General features: G+C 41.5%; 1 protein-coding gene across 3 annotated transcripts in view; it reads left to right on the top strand.

The window, feature by feature from the left end:
• The window catches only part of LOC311220830 (kinesin-like protein KIF2A), a gene marked incomplete at both ends in the record, with an annotated part of 102,140 nt that extends 81,642 nt beyond the window's left edge, over positions 1-20,498 (top strand). For 2 of the 3 annotated variants that reach the window (XM_084304473.1, XM_084304472.1), the window contains 5 exons: positions 4,103-4,170; positions 9,955-10,105; positions 11,681-11,782; positions 17,089-17,224; positions 20,413-20,498. In XM_084304473.1, the coding sequence (XP_084160599.1) occupies positions 4,103-4,170; positions 9,955-10,105; positions 11,681-11,782; positions 17,089-17,224; positions 20,413-20,498 (543 nt within the window). Of the gene's footprint in view, positions 1-4,102; positions 4,171-9,011; positions 9,126-9,954; positions 10,106-11,680; positions 11,783-17,088; positions 17,225-20,412 lie in introns of all 3 variants that reach the window. The other variant, XM_084304471.1, reaches the window with a different exon arrangement.
• Between the last annotated feature and the right edge of the window lie 4,175 nt (positions 20,499-24,673).

The raw sequence follows: 24,673 nt of genomic DNA, 5'->3' as shown, positions 1-24,673 counted from the left end.
TTCTTAAACTCCAACAGGCTTGGTGCCGTGACTATGTCCCTGGAAAGCCTGTTCCAGTGCCCAACCACCCTTTTGGTGAAGAACCTTTTACTGATATCCAGCTTGAACCTCCCCTGTTGCAGCTTGACTCCAGTTCCTTGGGTTCTATCATTGGTCACTAAAGAGAACAGATCGGTGCCTGCCCCTCCACTTCCCCTCGTGAGGAAGCTGTAGACCACTTTTCCAGACTGAACAGACCAAGTGACCTCAGCCGCTCCTCGTATGTCTTCCCCTCTATGCCCTTCACCATCTTTGTAGCCCTTCTCTGGACACTCTCCAATAGTTTCATGTCCTTTTTGTACTGTGGTGCCCAGAACAGCACACAGTACTCGAGGTGAGGCCACACCAGCGCAGAGTAGAGCGGGACAATCACTTCCCTCGACCAACAACTAGCAATACCATGTTTGATGCACCCCAGGATAAGGTTGGCCCTCCTGGCTGCCAGGGCACACTGCTGGCTCATATTCAGCTTGCTATCAACCACAACCCCCAGATCACTCTCTGCGGGGCTGCTCTCCAGCGTCTCATCGTCCAGTCTGCACATATAGCCAGGGTTGCCCCTTCCCAGGTGCAGGACCCGGCACGTGCTTGTGTTAAACTTGATGTGTTTGGTGATTGCCCAGCTCTCCAATCTGTCCAGATCTCTCTGCTAGGCCTTTCCATCCTCAGCAGAGTCAACAACTCCTCCAAGTTTAGTATCATCAGCAAATTTGCTCAAAACACCTTCTAGTCCTACATCCAAATCGTTTATAAAAACATTGAAGAGACCTGGCCATAAAATGGAGCCCTGGGGTACCCCACTAGTGACCATCCTTCAGCCTGATGCGGCCCCATTTACCACAACCGTTTGAGCCCTGCCTGTCAGCCAATTGCTCACCCATCGTAGGATGCTTTTGTCTAGCTGTATGCTGGACATTTTGTCCAGTAGGATCCTATGGGAAACTGTGTCAAAAGCTTTAATGAAATCCAAAAAGATCACGTCAGATGGTTTCCCCTGATAGACTAGACGGGTGACTTTATCATAAAAGGAAATCAAATTTGTTAGGCAGGACCTTCCCCTCGTGAACCCATGTTGGCTGGGACCAATGACTGCATTGTCCCCCAGGTGCGCTTCACTAACTTCATGGATCATCTTCTCCATAATTTTACCAGGCCCTGATGTGAGACTGACAGGCCTGTAGCTGCCAGGGTCCTCTTTCTTGCACTTCTCTAAAATTGGCGCAACATTTACCAGCTTCCAGTCTACTGGGACCTCTCCAGATTCCCAAGACCATTGAAAAATAATTGAGAGAGGTCCTGTGATGACGTCAGCCAGCTCTCTAAGTACCCTGGGATGAATCCCATCCGGACCCATGGACTTGTATGGATCCAGGTGGAGCAGCAAATCCCACACACATTCAGGGTTGGCTGGGAGTTTATCATTCCCACTGTCACGGTCCTCCAGCTCAGGGTACCCAGGGTCCCAAAGTCCATCATCGGCATTGAAGACGGAGGCAAAGAAGGCATTAAACGTCTCTGCTTTGCCTATGTCCTTGTTTGTGAGGTGACCATCCCCATCAAGTAGGGAACCTATGTTTTCTCTGGTCCTCCTTTTTCTGTTCACATATTTAAAAAGCCCTTTTTATTGTCTCCCACAGACCTGGCCAGCTTCAACTCTAGTTGGGCTTTGGCTGCACAAATTTTCTCCCTACAAAGACGAACAGCATCCCTGTAGTCCTTCCACATTGCTTGATCCTGCTTCCAGCAGCCATAGGCTTTCTTTTTGTGCCTAAGGTACTCTGACACAAAGTACAAGTACTTTGTCCCATGGTACTCTACGAAGCCGATCCCTGAATAGGCCAAATTCTGCTATCCCAAAGTCCAGGGTAGCGAGCTTGTTGTGTACTCTCTTCACTGCACTCAGGATCCTAAACTCCACCATCTTATGGTCACTGCAGCCGAAGCTGCCCTTGAGTTTCACATTCCTCTCCAACCCCTCCCTGTTAGTAAGCATGAGGTCCAGCATAGCACCTCTCCTCCTTGGCTGCTCTATCACTTGGAGAAGGAAGTTGTCATCATTGCATTCCAGGAACCACCTGGATTACCTGTGCCCTGCTCTGCTGTCCCTTCAACAGATATTGGGGTGGTTGAAGTCTCCCATGAAGACCAGGGCTTGTGAACATGAGGCTGCTTCTATCTGTCTGTAGAGGTCCTCATCTGGTCGGGTGGCCTGTAGCAGACCTTTCACTATGTCACCTGTCCCTGCCCTCCCTTTAATCCTGACCTATAAACTGTCAGTCAGATCCTCATCCTAGGCAGAGCTCCATGCCCTCCAGGTAGTCATTGACATAGAGGGAAACACCCCTTCCTCATCTTCCCTGCCTGTCTTTCCTGAATAGCCTGTATCCTTGCATTCCAGCACTCCAGTCATGGAAATCATCCCACCACGTCTCTATGATGCCAATAAAATCATAGCCCTGTAGGTGTGCGCATGTCTCTAACTCCTCTTGTTTATTCCCCATGCTATGTGTGTTGCCTAGAGACATTTTAGTTGGGCCCCTGATGAAGCTGACTTACTGGCTGGAGTTTCTGGAATTACTTCATGCTGCTCTTCAGGTGCTCTTCTGCTGACTTGTGAAGTCCTCCTGTCCTGCCTGGACTGGGCTTGTTGGGGCATGAGAACATGTGACTTAGTGGGTGTTTCTTTTCAACAGAGTCTTGTGCCCTGAAGGTAGTATCATGGCTGTGGGCACCTACAGTGGCACTTCCCTATAGCTGTTCCTTATACACTTGAAGACGTAACAGTCTCCTGGCATTATGGCAGTTGCCACATGTTGTATACTGTGAACAGTAAACTGATGAAAGTGATGCATGCACCTTTCATATAAAGTGACTTCGGAAAGATTTTAGGAACATGTAGATTTTTGTTAATTAGTATCCACAATGCTTTATAAAGAGACATGCAATCAAATGATCTTTTCAAATCTACAATTATTTTCATTAGCAACTGATGCATACCGGTATTAGAGATTTAAGCAGTGTATATATTAGCAAGCTCTTTAGACTTTCTAACCCCTTCCCATAGTATATTTTTCCTTTCTCCCCAGTAGGAGAAATTCCTCTCAGGATGACTACCTGTGCTCTTGTATGGTAATGTCAGCAGCAGGATGAAACAAAAGACCAGGATTATCTAATCTTCATCAGTTTCAGTCTCCTGATGCTGTGCTGCCAGCAAAAATGGTAGTGTTTAGGATCATAGAAATGTTTTTCCTGGGTAGTGCCTCTATGACTCTCCTGAAAGGAGCAGAGATTAAAAAAATGGACTACTGAGAGAAGCTAGGACAAATCATGATGCCACTGTTGCATGATCACTGTTTTTATTTTTGCTGAGTGCTGAAAAGAAGGTGAGATCTTCAGGGTATTTTATTTAACTGGAAAAAGAAAGACTTACAGATCCCAGATATGTCTGATAATAATTTATCTATCAAGTGTTATTTACAGATAATTTCTAGTTCAGAAAAAGAAAACATCTTTATTTAGGAAAATACCTAAACACATGCTTATCTTTAATATCATTAAGTACAGTTTTGGACTATAGCCAACAAACAGATCTCTTAATCAGTATGCAGTCTGCTTGAATGGAGAACAGCTTTTGAAGATGCATATATAAAAATAATATCTGGTAATCATATGCAGGATGCATTAGACTTATTTTCTACTGAGTTGCATATTTCCTGTTTGAGGAGCCTTATTTTTTCAGTTAGAGTTTTGCATTTACATATTATGCTACCAAGCTGTCAGATGTCGGAAATTGACTGAAATTTCCATGAATTCTTAATGTGTCAGGTATGGTTAAAAAAAAAAAAAAAAAAAAAGAGGTTTGACTTGACAGACTTGACATCTGTTCTTGAGGTGTCATTGTATTGGGACAGCTGAACAGAGTAGATTTTTTTGTAGATCTCAAATGAAACGGGATTAAAAAAAAACACAAACAAAACACAACAAAAAAAAACCTTTATTTAACTTCATCTACCCCCTTTTCTTAATGTGTGCAAATTATTAATGTGTGGCTTGTTTTCTGCAGATTGCTACAATTTCTCCAGGGATGGCATCATGTGAAAACACTCTAAATACATTGAGATATGCAAATAGGTATGGAAAATGTTATTGCTTGTAGCTATCCTGGCTGTTGATCACTGGAGTTTAGAATACTGTTGTTCCATGATGTGTAATTGTTTCAGCCATTTATTTAGTCATTTTTTACAACCATTACAGTAGAATCAGTAGAAACTGCATTTAAGCCATTATCATAGAATCATGATAGAATGATTTGGGTTGGAAGGGACCTCAAAGATCATCTTGTTCCAACCTCCCCTTGCCATAGGCAGGGACATTACCCACTAGATCAGTTTGCTCAGGGCTTCATTGAACCTGATCTTGAACACCTCCAGGGATGGGGCATCCCACAACCTCTCTGGGCAACCTGTTCCAGTGCCTCACCACCCTCTGAGTGAAAAATTTCTTTCTAACCTCTAATCTAAATCTCCCCTCTTTTAGTTTAAAACCATTCCCCTTTGCCCTGTCATTATCTGACTGAGCAAAGAGTCACTCTGCATCTTTTTTATAAGTCCCCTTTAAGTACTGAAAGGCTGTAATGAGGTCGCCTCAGAGCCTTCATTTCTGTAGGCTGAAAAACCCCAGCTCTCTCAGCCTTTCATCGTAGGAGAGGCACTCCAGCCCTCTGATCATCTTTGTGGCCCTCCTCTGGACCCGCTCTAACAGATCCACATCCTTCTTGTGCTGGGGGCTCCAGACCTGGATGCAATACTCCAAGTGGGGCCTCACAAGGGCAGAGTAGAGGGGGACAATCAGCCCCCTTGACCTGCTGGCTACTCCTCTTTTGATGCAGCCCAGGATGCAGTTGGCCTTTTGGGCTGCAAACGTGCACTGCTGGCTCATGTCAAGCTTATCATCCATCAGAAACCTCAAGTCCTTCTCTGAAGGGCTAGTCTCAATGAGTTCTTTCTCCCAGTCTGTACTCATGTCCGGGATTGCCCTGGCCCAGGTGCAGGACCTTGCACTTGGCCTTATTGAACCTCATTAGGTTCATGTGGGCCGAATTCACAAGCTTGTCCAGGTCCCTTTGAATGGCATCTCATCCTTCTATTGTATCAACCACACCACTCAGCTTAGTGTCATCTGCAAACTTGCTGAGGATGCACTTGATCCCACTATGTCATTGATAAAGATATTAAACAGTACCTGTCCCAGGAAAGACCCCTGAGGGACAACACTCATCACTGGCCTCCACTTGGATATAGATATCATAGAAATCATAGAAACGCAAGGTTGGAAAGGACCTACAAGTTCATCTAGTCCAACCGTCCTCCTGTCACCAATACTAAACTATTAAATCATCTCTTGTAGCACCTGGCGGTGCTTCTTGAACACCACCAGGGATAGTGACTCCGCCACCTCCCTGGACAGGCTGTTCCTTTGAGAGAAAAGGTTTTTCATGATATCTAATCTAAACCTCCCCTGGTGCAACTTGTGGTCATTTCCTCGAGTCCTAAGTCCTAATAGAGCCATTGACCACCAGTATCTGTGTTTGACCTTCAAGCCAATTCCTTATCCACTGAACGGTCCACCCATCAAATCTATATCTCGCCAATTTGGAGACCAGGATGTCATATAGGTCCATGTCAAAGGCCTTGCAGAAGTCCAGGTAGATGACATTGGTCAGTCTTCCTTTGTCACCTGATGCAGTCACTCAATTGTAGAAAGCCACCAGACTGGTCAGGCAGGATTTGCCCTTGGTGAAGCCGTGCTGGCTGTCTCAGATCACCTCTTCTTGCATGTGCCTCGACACTACTTCCAGGAGGATCTTTTCCACAATCTTGCCAGGCACAAAGGTGAGGCTCACCAGAGGTGGTTATAGTCTGCAGTGCAAGGAGTATGGAAGACGCCACTATTAGTTTTGCCCCTGCTCTGGAGGCATCTCCAGATTCCCTAGAGTGCTGGCTGAGATACCTTCCAAAAAGCACAGAATCACAGAATGGGTGGGAGTGAAAGGGACCTCTGAAGATCATCTAGTCCAACCCCCCTGCTGAGCAGGATCACCTAGAGCACGTTGCGCATCCAGGCAGGTTTTGAATATCTCCAGAGAAGGAGACTCCACAACCTCTCTGGGCAATCTGTTTTCTGTCACCCTCACGGTAAAGAAGTGCCCTCTCATATTCAGATGGAACTTCCTGTGTTTAAGTCTGTGCCTGTTGCCTCTTATCCTATCACTGGGCACTACTAAACCATCTGGCCCCATCCTCTTGACACCCTCCCCTCAGATATTTATGCACATTGATAAGATCCCCTCTTGGTCTTCTCTTCTCCAGGCTAAACAGGCCCAGTTCTCTCAGCCTGTCCTCGAATGACAGGTGCTCCAGTCCTCTAGTCATCTTCATAGCCCTCCTCTGGACTCGCTCCAGTAGTTCTATGTCCCTCTTGTTCTGGGGCGCCCAGAACTGGACACGATACTCCAGACATGGCCTCACCAGGGCCAAGTAGAGGGGGAGGATCACCTCCCTTGACCTGCTGGCAACACTCTTCTGAATGCAGCCCAGGATACCGTTGGCCTCCTTGGCCACAAGGGCACATTGCTGACTCATGGTCAGCCTGATGTCCACCAGGACTCCCAGGACTCTCTCTGCAGAGCTGCTCTCCAGCAGGTCACTCCCCAGCCTGTACCGGTGCTTGGGGTTATTCCTCCCTAGGTGCAGGACCCTGCACTTGCCCCTGTTGAACTTCATGAGGTTCCTCTCGGCCGATCCCTGCAGCCTGTTGCTATCCCTCTGAACGGCAGCACAGCCCTCTTGGGTATCCGCTACTCCTCCGAGCTTTGTGTCATCAGCAAACTTGCTGAAGGTGCACTCTGTTCCATCGTCCAGGTCACTGATTAATGTTGAAAAAGACTGGACCCAGTACTGACCCCTGGGGGACACTGCTAGCTACAGGCCTCCAACTAATTTCTGCATCACTAAGCACAACCCTCTGAGTTCTGCCATCCAGCCAATTATCAATCCAACTCACTGTCCACTCATCTAGGCTGCACTTCCTGAGCTTGTCTATGAGGATGTTATGGAAGACAGTGTCAAAAGCCTTGCTGAAGTCAAGGTAGACCACACCCACCACTTTCCCCTCATCTACCCAGTTAGTAATCTCATTGAAGTGTAGCAGACTGGTCAAAAATGACTTTCCCTTGCTGAATCCATGCTGACTATAATGTGCTTTTTCATCCTGTTAGCATGCTGTTGCCAGCCTATTTGATGTATATCTGCTAGCTTATTTTTATCAAAATTCTGCAGTTGCTGTGTCCCAGCTTTTGTACTTTCTAACTATAAGCAAATATCTGAGACACCTAAGTAAAATCTGGCTAATCCAGCAGTGACTTTATAATATACATACAGAAATAAGCATCTCCAGAGGCTGAGTCAGCACCTCTGAGACCTGTACTACTCTCTGAAAGCGTTAGCCTATCTTCAGCAATTGTAAAAGGAGCCTTTTCCAGATGCAGTTCTGCTTAATTTCACATAGATGGGGCAATCTTGTGTGTGCTGCAGTGAGAGTTGCTACAGTTTTCCAGCAAGACCTGGAGTTCACAAAGCTAGCACCTAGGCCATCAGTAATCCTGCTGTGTTTTTTTTGTTTGTTTTTTTTTGTTTTGTTTGTTTGTTTGTTTGTTTGTTTTGTTTTTGTTTTTGTTTTTGTTTTTGTTTTTGTGTGTGTGCGCGTGTTTTGTTTTGTTTTTCTGGAAAAGGCTACCACCTATTGGTCTGGAATCGGATTTTCTTGCCCAAATGAAAGATAAGGGCAAAATTGTGTCTGCTTCTGTTTGTCTGGGCACTCCTTACTGTCACTAATGGGCAAAAAGGGCTGCTATAAAAGCTTATCACCAGTTCCTCTTGGAATCTGAATTTGCCCCTGAATCAAGGGAATTAGTAGCAAGCCTGTCTGGCTTGGACTGGTCTGTGTAATTTCCTTCCTTGTGAAAATGAGGCATCTAGTCTAGTCCCCTGTATTAATGTAAAGGAGGGAGTTTTGTGTTCATGAAGACATATTGGATCTTCCTGTCCCTTATAGCCTACGCATTGCTGAAATCACTCCAGAAAAAGACACTGCAGAAAAATTAAATACAAAAACAGTTGTGCTGAATCTGTTTCTTCATCTTGGTATCAGTTTTGTATGTTGTTACAGGGTGTTGTGGTTTAGCCAGGCAAGCAGCAAAGCACTACACAGCTGTTTGCTCACGCCCCCCCCCCCCCCAGTGGGACAGGGGAGATAATTGGGAAGAAAAAAAGGTAAAAGCTGATGAGTTGAAATACAGTTTAGTATGAGATAAAAGGAAGAGAAATAATAATAGTAATAATGATGATAATAAAAATAATAATAGAACGTACAAAGCATGTGATGCGCAATGCAATTGCTCACCACCTGCCAACCAATGCCCAGACAGCAGCCTCTTCCCCTGCCCAGACAGCCCCCCAGGTTTATTGTTCAGCATGGAGTCATAAAGTATGTGATATCCTTTTGGCTACTGTCCTCCATCTCCAAGGCAACTATGCCAAAAGCCCACCAGTACCCTTTTGGGTACTTGAAGTTGAGGTGGTTTTACTCAGGTGGGCAGCCAAGCTCCACCTAAGCCACTGCAGCCATTACTCAGACATTATTTACTGCACTAACTAAATTTTGGAATTACTCTTCTGAAAACATTGCTATTGTATTCTCCTGCAGATTAGTAGTGCTGTTTTTTTCCAGGTCTGTTAGTGACCTTTATTTGCAGAAAGTTTAAGTAAGTTGATGCTTTTATTTGTGTTTTAATTTAAACATAATTTATTAGGTTTTTAAACTATAAAAGAAGAATACTTAAGAAAGAGTTGTCATTTTAACTGTGTTTATGAGGTCATTTTTTCTTAATTTGATGCTGTATTTTGTTACTGCAGAGTAAAGGAATTTGGAATTAGTCCTTTGGACATTCCCTTCTCACAGGGTAGTGGCAGTCGCTCTGATCTCTCTCCTTCCTATGAGTATGATGACATTTCTCCTTCAGTCACCAGGTCTACTTTATTCTATACATTAAATCTTTATTTTGAAGTTTTTATTTTATCTATGTATTTTTACAGACCAACCTTTCACATTATTCCCCTTACCTTGAATCATGCACTTTTTTTTTTTTTTAATTTTGTTTGGCAGGTGATGGTTCTGCATGATCTTCAGTCATCTTCCCAGTACTTTGTTCATCCTCCTTAAACATCTACCCTTTGTATCCAGGCTTGCTATTTTCCTTCATACATTTAAAAAATAGAAAAGAAAAGAAAAGAAAAGAAAGAAAAGAAAAGAAAAGAAAAGAAAAGAAAAGAAAAGAAAAGAAAAGAAAAGAAAAGAAAATAAAATGGTGATGTCACCTTTGTATATTTAGTGAACCAAATCTGACAAGTCTGTTTAAGATATTTTTGCCTTTGAAATTATCTTAGTTTAAGGTTATATTCATTATTATTTCTTTAAAACACAGTTGGGTGCACAGAAAAAAGAAAAATGGTCAAGTTTTGGGCATTGAATGAACTTTTCTATCATATATTATTTACTGTTAAGGAGTTCATGTTGAGGAGATTTTTGCCCTCAGCATTTTAATGAGTAGTAAGATTTCATTTTAAAAATTACTTTTGTTAGAAAATGGACTTCGATCCAATTTAGTTGAAACTGAATGGTCCATGGTTTTTACAAGTTGGACTAATGTCTTCTTGGCACATTAAATTTGTGAAGGTAGCATCATCATCCATGTTAAATGAATTAAATTGTATATAAACCCATAGAGATTTATTTTTGGTGGTAGCTACTTTGCACAGGAAGTTATTAATTTGAAAATGAAATATTTTCTGATTGTAGGGTGAAGGAGCTGACAGTTGATCCTAGTGCTACAGGGGATATCCGTCCCATTATACACCACACTCACAATCAGATTGATGACTTGGGCACGCAGTGGAGCATGGGGAGCTCTCCTCAGAGAGATGATCTCAAACTGCTATGTGAACAAAATGTGAGTAGTTTACAGCATTATATGTAAAGAGATGAAAATAAATACCATGGTAGAAAAAAAAACACAACAGAGCAATGTATATTTATAGCCTGTAATCAGTATAATTAAGTATATACAACATGCATCTTCACCATCTCACTTTATAGTTCATTCCCATACAGGATTTAAAAAGAAAAAGGTTTCTTGAAGGGTGAGAGGAGTATGTTTTATTTTTCTTTATCTTTCTCACTGATTAGGATTTTAAATGTCTAGAAAGTGTCTAGGCACTGATGTTTTTAGGTATGCATATTTTCCAGTATAGCTTCATCTTGCATTAGACAGTTAGAAGTATCCTTTGTATGTTTTATTTAAAACACTTGTGGTTTTGAGCATTATTTTCCATGCATCCAGCACCCATTTCAAGTGAGTTTGCCTTTCTATGCATTTAGGAATCTGGCTGCCCATCATTCCTCTTACAGACATCCTGATTTTCATGGAGTGAAACTCCAGTGCCCTGTTTGGGGGAGAACCACACCACGTTCCCAAAATGTCTCCTTGGACTGAACGAGTAGGGAGCTGGGGCTGAAAGGCATCTTCCAAAGGACATTTTTCCCTCACTGTTAATTATCAGCAATTGTCCTGGTTCCTTAAATGTTCGATAGGGATTAAAACTCAGTTTGTGAAAAGTCGGTGAAAGATAGAAAAGAAACATCTATACTATCCTAATGTATTTTTCTCAAGATTCTCTTCCTTCTCAAACACTTCTTCGTGGTCTTTGCTGTATTTCTCTCATTTTAGTAATGGGCTCTAGAACATGCTATGTAATTCTGAGTTTCCCACTGGACAGACAGATATTCTTTCATATAACATTTTTTCATTGTTCATGTGGAATTCAATTAAGCTTTACAATGTATATTTTAAAAGATTTCAAAGGTGTGGTATAAGGAACCATAATGTCTTGCTAAAAAATGAATTGCAAACTATCTAGTGCTTTCCCCTTTGATTGTTGATTATTGTCTACAAAAGTCCTGTTTGTTCCAGTTTGTAAATCTATGCTGTGCATTCTTCTAATGTATTAATTACTATGTATTTTTTAGATTTTTCACTTTAGGTTTATTTTTTTTTCTAAGTATGACTTTAATTTTGATTTCCTGAAATGTATTGAATGTGTTCTCTTTTCTGAAAATTATCGTCTGTCTTTTGTGGCACGCACAACAAAGGCCCTGACAGAAAACCTAGTTTTCTGTAGGTGTTAAAACCTACTAAAAATTACCATTATTCCCTTGTTACTTTGTCTTCCCACTATTTTAACTTATTCTTCTAATGTGGAATATTCTGTTTTCCAGTATTCACAAGGATGAGTGGCTGGAAATATTTAATGAATATGAACTAAATTTAACTCTGTTAACATTTTTATTTTTATTGCCCTCTCCCCTCATTTCTGGAGGTTTTTATGTCAGAAGTATAAAATTCTATTTTTGACAAGCTCTGCTTTATGCATATTTCTTTTCATGCTCTGTGATAGGATGGAACATATTCAGTATATTTCCTGTAGCCACAGTTCTTTCAAGACTAACAAGCTTTTATTGTTTTTAGGAAGAGGAAGTTTCTCCACAATTGTTTACTTTTCATGAAGCTGTGTCACAAATGGTAGAAATGGAAGAACAAGTAGTAGAAGACCACAGGGCTGTCTTCCAGGTAAAGGATGGAGCTTTGCTTTGTTTTATCCTAATCCAGGAATTCAGATTTTCCCAAGTAAAGCACATATCCCTCATATAATGCAGGATATCATCTGGTCATTCCTCTGCAGTTAGGGTTTTCTAAATTGTTTTATTACACTAACCCCATTGTAGCAAACAAATAGGGACAGATGTTTAGATCTCATAACCACTAATCTTCATCCCCAGGATGAAAGAGAAGCATGTTTTTCTATCATCCCAGAAATCTAGTAAAAATGTCTTTTCTTTCTTTCCTTTTTTTTTCTTCTCACAAGCATTCCTAAATAGACTGTTCACTCTAAGAAAAGTTGCTATTTTCTTCTTACTACTGAGATATTTTCTGTTTTAGTCCTTTTCCAGCATTAGCGACTGTGTTTTTTCTAGTTGCAGGAAGTTCATTCAGATTGGTCTTGAACTTTTCATTTCTATGATTCATTCTATGATTCTATGATTTCATTGTCTAATCTATGCCAGTATTCCTATTTCAAAGCTGGAAATTAATAGTAATGTCTCTATCAGAACCATTTCTGTTGACAGTTTGGTCATCTCCCTCTGAGATCCAGAAGAGACATATTTTTCTAACTGCCTGTTTGCTTCCTTTTTACAGATACATAAAGGTTTTCATTCTAGTCAGGGTCTTTGGAAGGAATACTGCCAGTAGTGCAATGCTGGTCAGTGCCATGGATCCTTTTACATTCACAAAACAAATTGTAATAATAAGTATGAATTACTAGTTTTCAGAAGGAAATGTGAGTTGCTTCTGTTCATAACCTAAGAGTCTTTAGGCAGGCTGTCCGTTTGGCATGTCTACTGCAAGAGAATAGCAGAACATTAAACCTGTAGGGAATACACAGATCTCCTAATGTAGGCATCAAACTTAATGGAACATTGATGTGTATTCATGCAATATAGTAAGATACTAAATAAAACATTTCACAACAGATGTAGAGATTTAGTTATGAAACACTAGTCCCGAAGACACAAAAGTGTGAAAGTCTTATGCCATAGCTGTGTCCTAATGCTTGGGACTTCTAGAAAGACAAGTTGCATTAAAGATGTTATTGCCTCTGTGTGTCCATCTGACCTTCTGCTGGCGATTGCTGCTGCTCACAGCAGTCACTAGAAGGAAATGTGTTTGAGCCTCAGCTCCCTTAGTTCACAGCATGGCTTGTTAGTTTATGCCATGGGTGGAGGTGGGCTGCACCAATACAAAATCTACAAGCTGTACCAGGCAGAAGTTGTTTTCTGTCAGCTTTCTTCTGGAAGCTGTTGATTCTGGGATATGAAATATCCTATCCTGACAAAAATGCCTAAAATACACCAATGGAATAAAGTGTGCTCTGGACATGTCTGTCTTCCTGTGATTCTTGAATGTATAAGTTTACATTATATGAGATGAATCCTGTCCCGATGTTAGCTCCATCTGTGCGAAAAAGCATACATGGTGTTTGGATGATGCTTTCGATATTACTTGGGCTACTGAGCACAAAGGGGAAGAGCTAATTTTAGCATTTCAGGCCCAGCATGCCTAGAACTGTCAGCTGCTTTCTCTTTTACAATCAAAGCATTTCTAATGAGATCAGTTCTCCTGATCTTAGCTTTGCATGGTTCTGTAAGCTTTAAGCTCTTGGTTGCATTCTTTGATGCAAGACTATTTTTTAAAATTCCTCTTTTTTGGTAATATTTGGAATGCAAAGGTGCCCAAGAGCTGGTTTAACCAACCTTTACAGTACTCTTGTCTATGTGGGGAGTTAGCACATGCAATAGAGAGTTTAAAATAGCTCTTCTTTTTCTCTCAAAACTGGTTTTGAGTATGGACAGAATTATCTTTGCTCCATGACTGCAATAACAACACCGGGATTGTAGTCAGTGGAAACCATCCTGAACTTAAAAATGAAGACTGACTTTAGAACCACATAATGTTATGTTTGCTGATATGGCTGTTATAATTAAGAAACTATGTAGAAAACACACAACTTTGCTGAATTGGGAATAAGGATTCATTTTAGGATTGAAATCTGTTATAATGAGGTGACTAGACAGTATAGAAATGTGGTCATCTTGAGAAAAGGAGTAATTCAGCTCTTTGTCATGAAACTAGTACCTTTGCTAATGCATTTCATAGAATCATAGAATGGTTTAGGTTTGTGGTAGTTTTACCCTACTGGGCAGCCAAACTCCACCGCAACTGCTCTCTTGCTCCTCCTCAGAAGACGGGGGGTGGGAGAAGAAAGTATGCTGGAAAGAAAAAAAAAAGGCTCACAGGTTAAGATAACGATAATTTAATTAAAGGGAAAAGGAAGAGGGAAAAAAAAAAAAAAAAAAAAAAACAAGCAAAGGCTGCATGGAAGCACAGAGGGAAGGAAAAATGGAAAAATGTATTTTCTACTTCCATTCTTCCATTCAATGAGTGATATTCGGCTACATCCTGCTACATCCCGGGAAGCAGGGCCTCAACATGCATAGCAGTTGTCTGGGAGCAATTGCTCTGCTCAGCAATAGAAAAAACATTAGGTGTGATACCAGTGCTGTTCTAGCTACAAGTGCAGAGCACAAAACTGTATGGGTCACTACAGGAACAGTTAACTCCATCCCAGCCAGACCCAGCACAACCTCCGCCCCTTATTCCATAACATTTGTGTTACACTCAGGTTCCACATACTTTAGTATATTGGTATCACCAATATACTAAACCACTTATCACCACTGTTCCCTGTCCTTTAACAGATATATATAGGCACTTCTTTTCATTCTGTAGGCCTCTCCCAAAATGTCAATAAGAACTGTTGATGATTTAGGCTTCATCTACCAAAGTGATCACACAGGACAGTCAGAATAGGATTTCTGGATGCCAATGCCAGCTTAGCTCAAGTCGTTGCTGTACTTACCCAGTTCCTTGCGAAGCTGACCTGTTGTTGGTTCTGCAGTGTCTTCCTACAACACAGGGAAAGGAGGAGGTACCATTCCTGATATCATCCACAAACTGACTTCCAGAGGAGGAAAAAGAGAGAGTGTACTTAATATTCTCCAAGAGATAGTTCTCAAAAGACACAGATGACAGTAATGCAGGGCCCAAATACCAGATTAGGCTCAAGGCCAGTGCTTTACAGAACAGCAAACTGAAAAAAAACCAAAACAGACACAGGCTTTAACAAACTCTCCAATCTGCTACAGAGTAAAAGGGAGAACATGGCAGATCACATAAAACAGTATGACATAGAAAAATATTAACAGCAATCCAGACAGCATTGTGACTACCAACTGTAAACTAAATTCTAATTGCAAGTTCCCTCTAAAGCACTCTGATCACATCTATTGTTATCTCAACCCTTCAAACCCAATGTTGGGCACCAGAAATGACTGTGGTGGTTTTACTCAGATGGGCAGCTGTGCTCCATCACAACTGCTCTCTCACTCCCCCTTCTCAAAGGGAAAGGGGAAGAAAATACAATGGAAAGGGCTCAAGGGTTGAGATAAGGACAGGGAGATCACTCAACAATTACTGTCATGGATAAAACAGACTCAGAGTAGGGAAATTATTATAATTTATTACCTATTACTAACAAGCTAGGGCAATGAGAAACTCCAAAAACCTAAAAACACCTTGCCCCCACCTCCACCCTCTTCCACCTCCTCCCTCCTAGTGACACAGGGGAACAGGGAATGGGGGTTGCAGTTAGTCTGTAACACTTTGTCTCCGCTGCTCCTTCATGGTCACTCTCTTCCCCTTCTCCAAGGTGGAGCCCCTCCCACAGAATACAGTCTCTGCCAAACTGATCCTACATGGGCTTTCCATAGGCAACGGCTCTTCAAGAATTGCTCAAATAAGGGTCTATACTACGGGGTCTATCCGTCAGGAGCAATGGGTCCCCATGGGTGGCAGCTCCTGCCAGATCACCTGTTCCTGCATGGGCTCCTCTCCACAGGTCAAGTCCGAAGTCTGTTCAGGCAGGGGTTCTCCACAGGCCGCGGCCTTCTTCAAGTCAGATCCACCTGTTCCACCATGGGCTCCTCCAAAGGCTGCAGGGTGGAGATCTACTCCTCTGTGGTACACCATGGGCTGCAGGGGGACAACCTGCCCCACCATGGTCCTCTCCACAGGCCACAGGGGACTTCTGCTCCAGCACCTGGAGCACCTCTTCCCCTCCTTCTTCACGGACCTTAGTGTCTGCAGGGCTGTTTCTCACTCCTCTCCCTCCCAGCTGCTTTTGCGCAGCAGTTATTTTCCCCTTTCTTAAATATGTGCTCACAGACACAACCACCACTGCTTATGGATTTGACTCCAGCTAGTGGTAGATCCCTTTAGAGCAGGCTGAAACTGGTCCTTATCTAACATGGGGCAGCTTCTGGACTCTTCTCACAGAGGTCACCCCAGCAGCCCCTCTGCTACCAAAACCTTGCCATATAAACCCAATACACCTACCTTTTATTGTTGAGTGTGATATCATATGGTATAGAATATCCCTTTGTGTGGGAGTGTGGCCCCCACATGGTTTGTGATAACATTGGACTCTGAACTATGAGGCCATCAAGGAATGTAAAGAGTTTAGAGGGAACAAAGAAGAGTGATTGAGGAGACACCTTGCTGTCTCTGGTTGCTTGTTCTCCAGCCATTAAGGCATGGAAGTTGCTGGGTGTTTGCGGTTGCCGGGCAAAGTTGTTGACCAATGAATAGTTAGTGGAAAAGGAGTGCTGTGGGGCTAATGGTATAAGAGCAGAGCCTGTCCTCAATATGTGGATGCAACATAGGATAATGAAGTTATGTCATCAATAAAGTAGCAGCAGTTACTGATCCTGAAAGAACTCTGGTGTCCGTGTGTTCCTTACTCCACACCTTTGGTTGGTTTAGGTCAGCTGCCCACCCCCAGCCTGCTGGCTTTTGGAGGAGGAGGGGCGGGGATTGGAGGGAGTCCTGATGCTGTGCCAGTATTGCTCAGCAATAGACACAACACTGGAGTGATACCAGTGCTGTTCTAGCTAGGAGTGCAGAGCACAGCACTGCATGGGCTGCTGCAGGGAAAGTTAACTCCATCAGTCCCAGTCCCAGTACAGGGTTTGAAGGGATCTCAAAGATCTTATAATTCCAACCCCCCTGCCAAGGCCAGGGACACCATCCACTAAACCGGGTTGCCCAAAGCCCCATCCAACCCGGCCTTAAACACTTCCAGGGCTGAGGCATCCACAACTTCTCTGGGCAACCTGTTCCAGTGCCTCACCACCATCAAAGAATTTATTCTTATTTACTTGTTTTTGTTTTTTGTTTGTTTGTTTCTATTTTTTATCTAGGAATCTATTAGATGGCTGGAAGATGAAAAAGCCCTTCTTGAGATGACAGAAGAAGTGGACTATGATGTGGATTCTTATGCTACACAACTTGAAGCAATTCTAGAGCAGAAAATTGATATTCTGATCGAACTTAGAGGTAGATTGCTTTTAATTAATTTTGTGTGCATTATTAGCAGTTTGTAGAGCGTGCTTATATTTTGGGATTTTTTTTCCTCTTATGCTGTCCTTTAATGCCCTGTTGAAGTAATACTTATTCTTCTGCCAAGAGCAAGTTCACATCTGTATTCTGTTCATTCCAGTTTAAAAGACTCCAGGAAGTAGGAACTTGTTCCTGCATCTTTCTTTTTCTTTTCCTTTGTTCCAAAATGATAAAAGGAGGGAAAATAAAAGCCAAAAGAACTGTACAGGAAAAAAAATAAGGTAATGCAATGAGGAAAAATTAGTTGCAACTCCCACCTCCTGCTCTGTTGCACTCTTTGGTGTAGCAGGGAGCCTGCTGTCATTTTTTTTTTTTTAATTTGTGCTTAAGAGTTGCATCAAGCTCTGAGTAGCTTGTTTGTTAGTGTATTTTTTTCTTCAGCAGCCTTTCTGTCTGAATTTTACCAGCCTCTCTTTGTTGAAAAAAAAAAAATGCAGTTAATTAGTGCCTGTTCCACTTGTCATCTAAAATCATCTTGTCAGCTTGATACCTCATGGAGATTAATTTTTCATTTTAGATTCTGTATATCTTTGCACTCCAGCAGGCAAGTTACACTGGTGAAAATTCAAGAATTTTTGTTGGTGGTTTTTTTTTGGTGTTTTTTTTTTTATTAATCTACATTAGAAAATTCCTTATAAGATAAAATCTTAGATTTTTCTCAGTCTGAGTATCTACTGTAGGTTATAAGAATGCATTAAGCAAATCAGATGTGGCCTGCTCAGCAAAGAATTGGTTGTATGTTCCTTTGCTTCTTACAAACTAAATGGCGGCTTCCTCTTCAGGAAGAGACAATTTGAGACACCAGCAGTGAGAAAACACAGTTTAGGTGATTCTCTGTTCTTCTAAAGGTTATTAGATACCTCTTTTGAAACAAGACACTGGAGGTAAAGGTTACCTAAGAGATCCTCATGTCTTTACAGGCAGGATGATGCTTCCATAGCTTTACAGAAGGGAAGTCAAAGATTCTCCCAGTAACTTCTGTGTTCTGCTGGTGGCACATAATGGTCACTGCATATTTCATTTTTTTTCTCCTTTCACTTTGGAACTAATTTCTTCACGCTGTCACTATGTTTTCCTTCATCTTCTTGGACCTGTCACAGGAGAGTGGGGCGAAGAGGAATAGAAATATGAAGGAATGCCATGCTTCCTTTCTCAGGTTTCTCCCTCTCTCCTGATAGTTATGTGATATATGGCATAATAATTCGTGTCAAGAAAATGGTTGATATTAATAAAGAAGGGGGAGATGTGGGAGTGTGTCCATGTGGGTCGGCAAGCCCCATGGTTGATGATAACATCAGACTCTTAACGATGAGGCCATCAGGAATGTAAAAGAGTTTACAGGGAACAAAGAAGGGTGATTCAGGAGACGCCATGCAATGTTCTGTATATTTAGAATGTTTGATGTTCGTGTGTGCGTGTTGGTAGAGCATAGACTCCCTGCGCACTCAGTGCTGTTTGCTTATCTTTTATAAATATTACTAAATACAGATTGAGTTGAGACTTCATTTATAACAGTTATGATTAATTTTTTTTAAATGATGTGTTTATCCATTTACAGTGAAAAACTTCAAAAATATAATCAAAAAATGCATTCATAGGAAAATCATAGAATCATTGAATAACCTGAGTTGGAAGGGACCCACAAGGCTCATTGAGTCCCAACTCCTGGCTCCAGAAAGGACCTCCCAAAAATCAAACCGTATGTCTGACAGTGTTGTATAACACTTCTTGAACTCCAGCAGGCTTGGTGCCGTGACCGCGTCCCTGGGCACTGGTTCCAGTGCCCAACCACCCTCTTAGTGAAGAAACTTTTCCTAATATCCAACCTGAACCTCCCCTGTCACAGCTTCATGCCATCCCCTCGGATCCTATTGCTGGTCACCAGAGAGACAAGATCAGTGCCTGCCTCTCTCTTCCCCTCATGAGGAAGCTGTAGGCTGCCATGAGGTCTCCCCTCAGTCTCCTCTTCTTTTGGCTGAACAACCCAAGTGACTTCAGCCGCTCCTCATACATCTTCCCCTGTAGACCTGTTAGCTTTCGTGAAGACACATAACCAGAGTGATTATATGAAGGTGCTTTTATTAGGCGCCAGAAGTTAGGGGCATGTCTGCCCAAATCTAACTTTGTCCGATTTGTTCACTCACGTTCTCTTTTATCTCCTAAAATATTACATATGCATTAAGTTTTTCAACACATCTATGCATATTCATTTCCTAGCTCCACCTAGCCCCGCTTCGTATGCTAATTATCTTATCAGTCCTTCTGCGCTTGAGTAGTACTCTCTGGTGGTCGTCTGGGTGGTCATCGGGATGAAGTAAGATGTCTTCATCAGAGTTGAACTTTTTACCTCATCTACTTGCGCATGCTCTATGAGCCCTTGGTCTCAGTCCAAACCTTAGTTTCCAAACTATTCATTCACCTAGCAATAATGTCCCAGATACCCATAATATTTTCCTAACTATCCTTCGTTTAGATTAAATTGAGCATTTATGGTATGCATTGCTAGTAGCAGTACTGGTTTCACTGCCAAGACACCTGTTACTATGTTAACATCTACCAACAGACCCTTCACCATCTTCGTAGCCCTCCTTTGGACTCTAATAGTTTTATGTTTTTCTTGTATTGTGGCACTCAAAACTGAACACAGGACTCAATGTGAAGCTGCACCAGTGCAGTGTAGAGAGGAGAGCACAAAATAGGGGAGAATGTTGTTGATCATACACTAAGATACAATTTTGTCTGCTTTTAAGAATGGTTCAGAAGCTGCTGGGAAGGAAAAGAAAGTATGCTGTGTATATCTTCCTGTACTCTGTAAGTTAGAAGCAGAATTTAAGCAGAAACAAGTTACATACTGGGAGTGCAGTTGTGTAGTTTCCAAATCTATCCTGCCTAGAGACAGGGGTAGCATCTAAGAAGGGACTAAGTTGCTAAATAACTTGTTTGTATGGTGAGTACTGAATTTAAGCTTATCTTAATCCTCTTGGAGTTTCTTGTAGCTTCAGCTGTTTTTGTGGAGGAATTTTCTGTGTTGTGCATTAGGGCAGGGTTGTGGAGTTCAGGGCTTAGTTTCAAGATCTTTGTTGGGTACAAGCACATCAGTACTCATTCTCTCTTTTTCATTAAAGATAAAGTGAAATCTTTCCGAGCAGCTCTACAAGAGGAGGAACAGGCCAGTAAACAGATCAACCCGAAAAGACCACGTGCCCTTTGAAATGGGCCTTTGCTGCTAAAGGAATCCACAAACCCTTACTGCTGTAGCATACATTTGTTACAAAACCAGTGGCCGTAAGAACTCAACTACTTGAAAGTGTGAAAACATTAGAAATGTCTGTGGAAATGTCCTGTTTCTTATTCACCTGAATTACATTTTTGTTTTTGTGTGAAATGCTCCTATGACATCTACGAAATGCTTCTAGACCAGTCAGTACAACCATGCAGGGTTCAGATCCATGAAGCACTTTGTTTAAAATATTTCATTTATTCAAATTGTGAATTTTACTTTTGGAAATATTTGCCAAGTTTTTAATAATGAAGTAGAACTGTGGCCATTAGAAAGTCACTATATTTCCTTTTAACCGTGTTCAGTTTTGTTACAAAGACTAGCTGTGCAGTTCTAAATTGTGTTTGCGTGCATGCACACCTCACTCATGGTCGTATATAATTTCTCTTCTACAGACAGCTGTGCTTACCTCTTCCCATTCTGTGCCTTGATGAAGGCTACTTAACTCTAAACATCCTCTTTCTGAAGCACAGCCTTAATAAACAACATTACTTAGGCAATATTAATTACTTTTAGTCTGTGTGCATTTTTAATGTGCTTTGAGACTTTTTTTTTTGGTAGCTAGATCATTCATTTCACAGGATGTGCCACATCACTTGAACAGAAACTGCAAGAGCTGTTAGAGTGGACAAACAGCTGGACATTCCATCCTCCTTGTAAAAAATATGGAATCTAGATTTATTTGAATGCCATAAAGAATGGTTATGCAATTCAAACATTTTTTTCAAGGAAAAAAAGAATCAAAAAACAAAAATATAAATTAGTTGATGTATAAAAAGGTTAATGTTTAAGTACTGAGGAGAGTTGTGACAGGATAATGCTGATATGTAGTATGTGGTATGGGATGATAATGCTGTCAGAAAAAAGGTACAATCTGAGCTCTGTATATGGATAGGATAACTATCAAAGTTCAAGGATCCAGCTAAAGAAATACATATTGGCTTTTCACCTACTGTTAAAATTTGGCTTTTGATCCATGACAAACTTACATGTACATTAACTGTAGTTTGCAGGCAGTTTGAGTAGCTTTGTTGCTTTTTTTTTTTTTTTTAAAAAAAAAAGCAGTTAATACCTATATTTCCCTTTATATACAGTGCCAACAGATGAAAAGAGGGGTGAAATTGCATCATTTGAGGATTTGCATATCTCTACCTAGTGCTAGTTGAAATCTCTCAAGTATCAAGTACCTGAATTCCCACAATGATTGCATATCAGCACTTTTTAGTTGGTGTCACTCAAGTTACTTTTCCAAATCAGTATCCAAAAGATTGACTTTCACATAAGAACTTGTCAAATGAAGAGTTATAGACCCCTCTAGGAGTTTTCCCTGTTTCCAGTCTTCCTATCGTCAGACTTTCACTTGGAACTGTTTAAACATTACTTGTTGAAAACAAACCTTGTTCATTTGAGCCAGACTGGGAGGGAAATAAAGGGAATGCAATGAAAAACAAGATAAATGAGACAGGAATTCTCATAGTGTTTAATGTTTGCATCTCCTATAAGAAGCTCTTGTCGCATCGTGGTTAAAAATCAAAAAAACAATCCTCTTGTGTGTAAACATGAAAAGTGAAACAACAATGTAGATTTTACATAATGTATTGAATAAATTAAGCTATTAACTGAATTACAGATGAGAATTTACTTCTATGAAGAGTCTGTTCTGCTTTGGGAAGGGGTACACTTCGTAAACACATGCAAGTTGTTGCACTACTAAAAAGGCCTCCGATTTCAGAATGAGTATTTACTCCTGGAAATGGCCATTCTGTGCAAATTTGTAAGGTAGGAAGATGTTCCTCAGATCCCTATCCTGACTTTTGTTTTGCAGCAGATCTCAAAGAAACATCATGGCTGGTCAGGTACCAGATGGAAGTCAAAATTATGTCTAGAGGCTGTTAAGAGACCTTTGTGATAGAGCCTGCTGTAAATATTAGATTAACACTGAGACTGAAGCAGTGAGAATTAAGATAAGTAAACAATTGATATGGCTGGTTACACCACTTGAATTCCTGTAACCCATTGCTCTGATGGGCTGACATTATTTGTATAGTACTCTGAGAATCATATACTGTTTTGTGCGCTGTAAAACAAAAACATTTATAAAGAGCATGATGCAAAGCTCCTACATTTGTTCCTTCTGTGTTGGTCTGTGAGTGTTGCTGTGGCTACTTAACCATCACTCAAATTGTTTTGATAGGCAGTGAAGCAGTACTAGAGTTGTTAAATGCCTCTTTCAGGATGCCTGCAAATTCAAGTACACTTGAATAAAATTAAGTTGAATTTTGGAAAAGGTTTTGGTAATGTTTCTTCTCTATTTATTGTGGTTTTATGGAAAAAGAAATGCCACCCATGAAACAGATGACTCATGTTTGTTAATACAGAGTTAGGCCTTTACCCCTGCATGATGCTATAAAGTTAATAATTACTGTTTTCATGAATCATAAGACAAATCAAAGTAGATTTTTCTTTTGATGGCCGTGATACAAAGTTAACACAAATTTCATTGGGAAAATTCTGCCTTGTCCTTAATAAAAAATATATGACTGTGCTGGCTTTAGCATCCTGGGTAACTAAACTACACCATAGCCACTCTCTCACTCCCCCTCCTCAAAGGAAAAAGGGGGAGAAGATACAATGGAAAGGGCTCAAGGGTTGAGATAAGGACATAGAAATTGCCAATTACTGTCATAGGCAAAACAGACTCTGAGGGAGATTAATATAATTAATTGCCTATCACTAGCAGACTGGGACAGTGAGAAACTAAAAGCAAACTAAAAACACCCTCACTTCACCACCCCACCCCCCCCAAGTAGTGCAGGGGAAGGGGGATTGTGGTCAGTCCCTAAAGCTTTGTCTCTGCTGTTCTGTCTCCTTCATGGTCACTCTATTCCCCTGCTCCAGCATGGGGTCCTTTCCATGGGATGCAGTCCTTCCAAACTGATTCTACATGGGCTTCCCAAAGGCAGCAGCTCTTCAAGAACTGCTCCAAATATGGGTCTGTACCACAGGCTCCATCCTTCAGGAGCAAACTGCTCCAACACAGGTCCCCCACAGGCAACAGCTCCTGCCAGATCACTGCTCCTGTGTTGACTCCTCTCCATGGGCTGCAATTCCAATGCAGAGTCTGCTATGGCGGGGCTCTCCATGGGATGCAGTCTCCTTCAGGTCAGATCCACCTGCTCCACTGTTGGCTCCTCCACAGGATGCAGCATGGAGATCTGCTCTACTATGGTCCTCTCCACAGGCTGCAGGGAAACTTCTTCTCTGGTGCCTGGAGCACTTCCTTTTTCACTGACCTTGGTGTCTGTATGGCTGTTTCTCTCACATTTTCTCACGCCTCTCTCCTAGCTGCTGTTGCACAGCATCCCTCCCCTTCTTAAATATGCTTTCACGGAGACGCAACCACCATTGCTCATTGGTTTGGTTCTGGACTTTTCTCACAGAGGCCACCCCTGCAGCTCCTCCACTACCAAACCCTTGCCACATAAATCCAATAAAATAATCCAAACTGCATTATTGAATCCAAACTTCACTGAAAGCTTTGATCATTTTAGATCCTCAGTGATCCTCAGTGACTTGAGAGACAAAGTTATTTTCTTATAGCTGCCTTACTGTACAGTTGACCAAAAAAAAAAAAAAAAAAGAAAAAAAAAAAAAAAAGAAAAATCATCTGCCCAGTTGCTAACTTTCTGCTGATTCCTACAAGGGGTTTGATGGCAGTAAGGGGGGGGGGAGGGAGGAGATGATAGTGGTAATTTTAGGTACCTCAATGATGCTTTCATAACTATCCCACACCCAGCCCATAAGATAAATGTTCTTGTTTATGAAAAACACTTATTTGGATTTCTCTAATGGAAGCAGGTTACTAACAGATCTGGAATGCTGGTAGGTACCAGAGGACAAATGGAAGAGACCTTCATTTCAACTCAAAAGAAAGTTTTAAAATATTTTTTAATTATGTTATAATTTCTTGCTAATTTATATTGCTGATTAGGTCATTTCCAAGACATACTGGCTGGCAAAGAAGTTACAAAAATACCACAAAAGCAGTCATTGTTCAAGTGCTATAAAAAATGTTACAAAGGTTATACTAGAAGCTACTATTAATT

This window comes from Netta rufina (assembly GCF_964035555.1).
Source record: "Netta rufina genome assembly, chromosome: W".
NCBI classification, from domain to species: Eukaryota; Metazoa; Chordata; class Aves; order Anseriformes; family Anatidae; genus Netta; species Netta rufina.
This window is presented reverse-complemented; position numbering and strand designations above follow the sequence as displayed.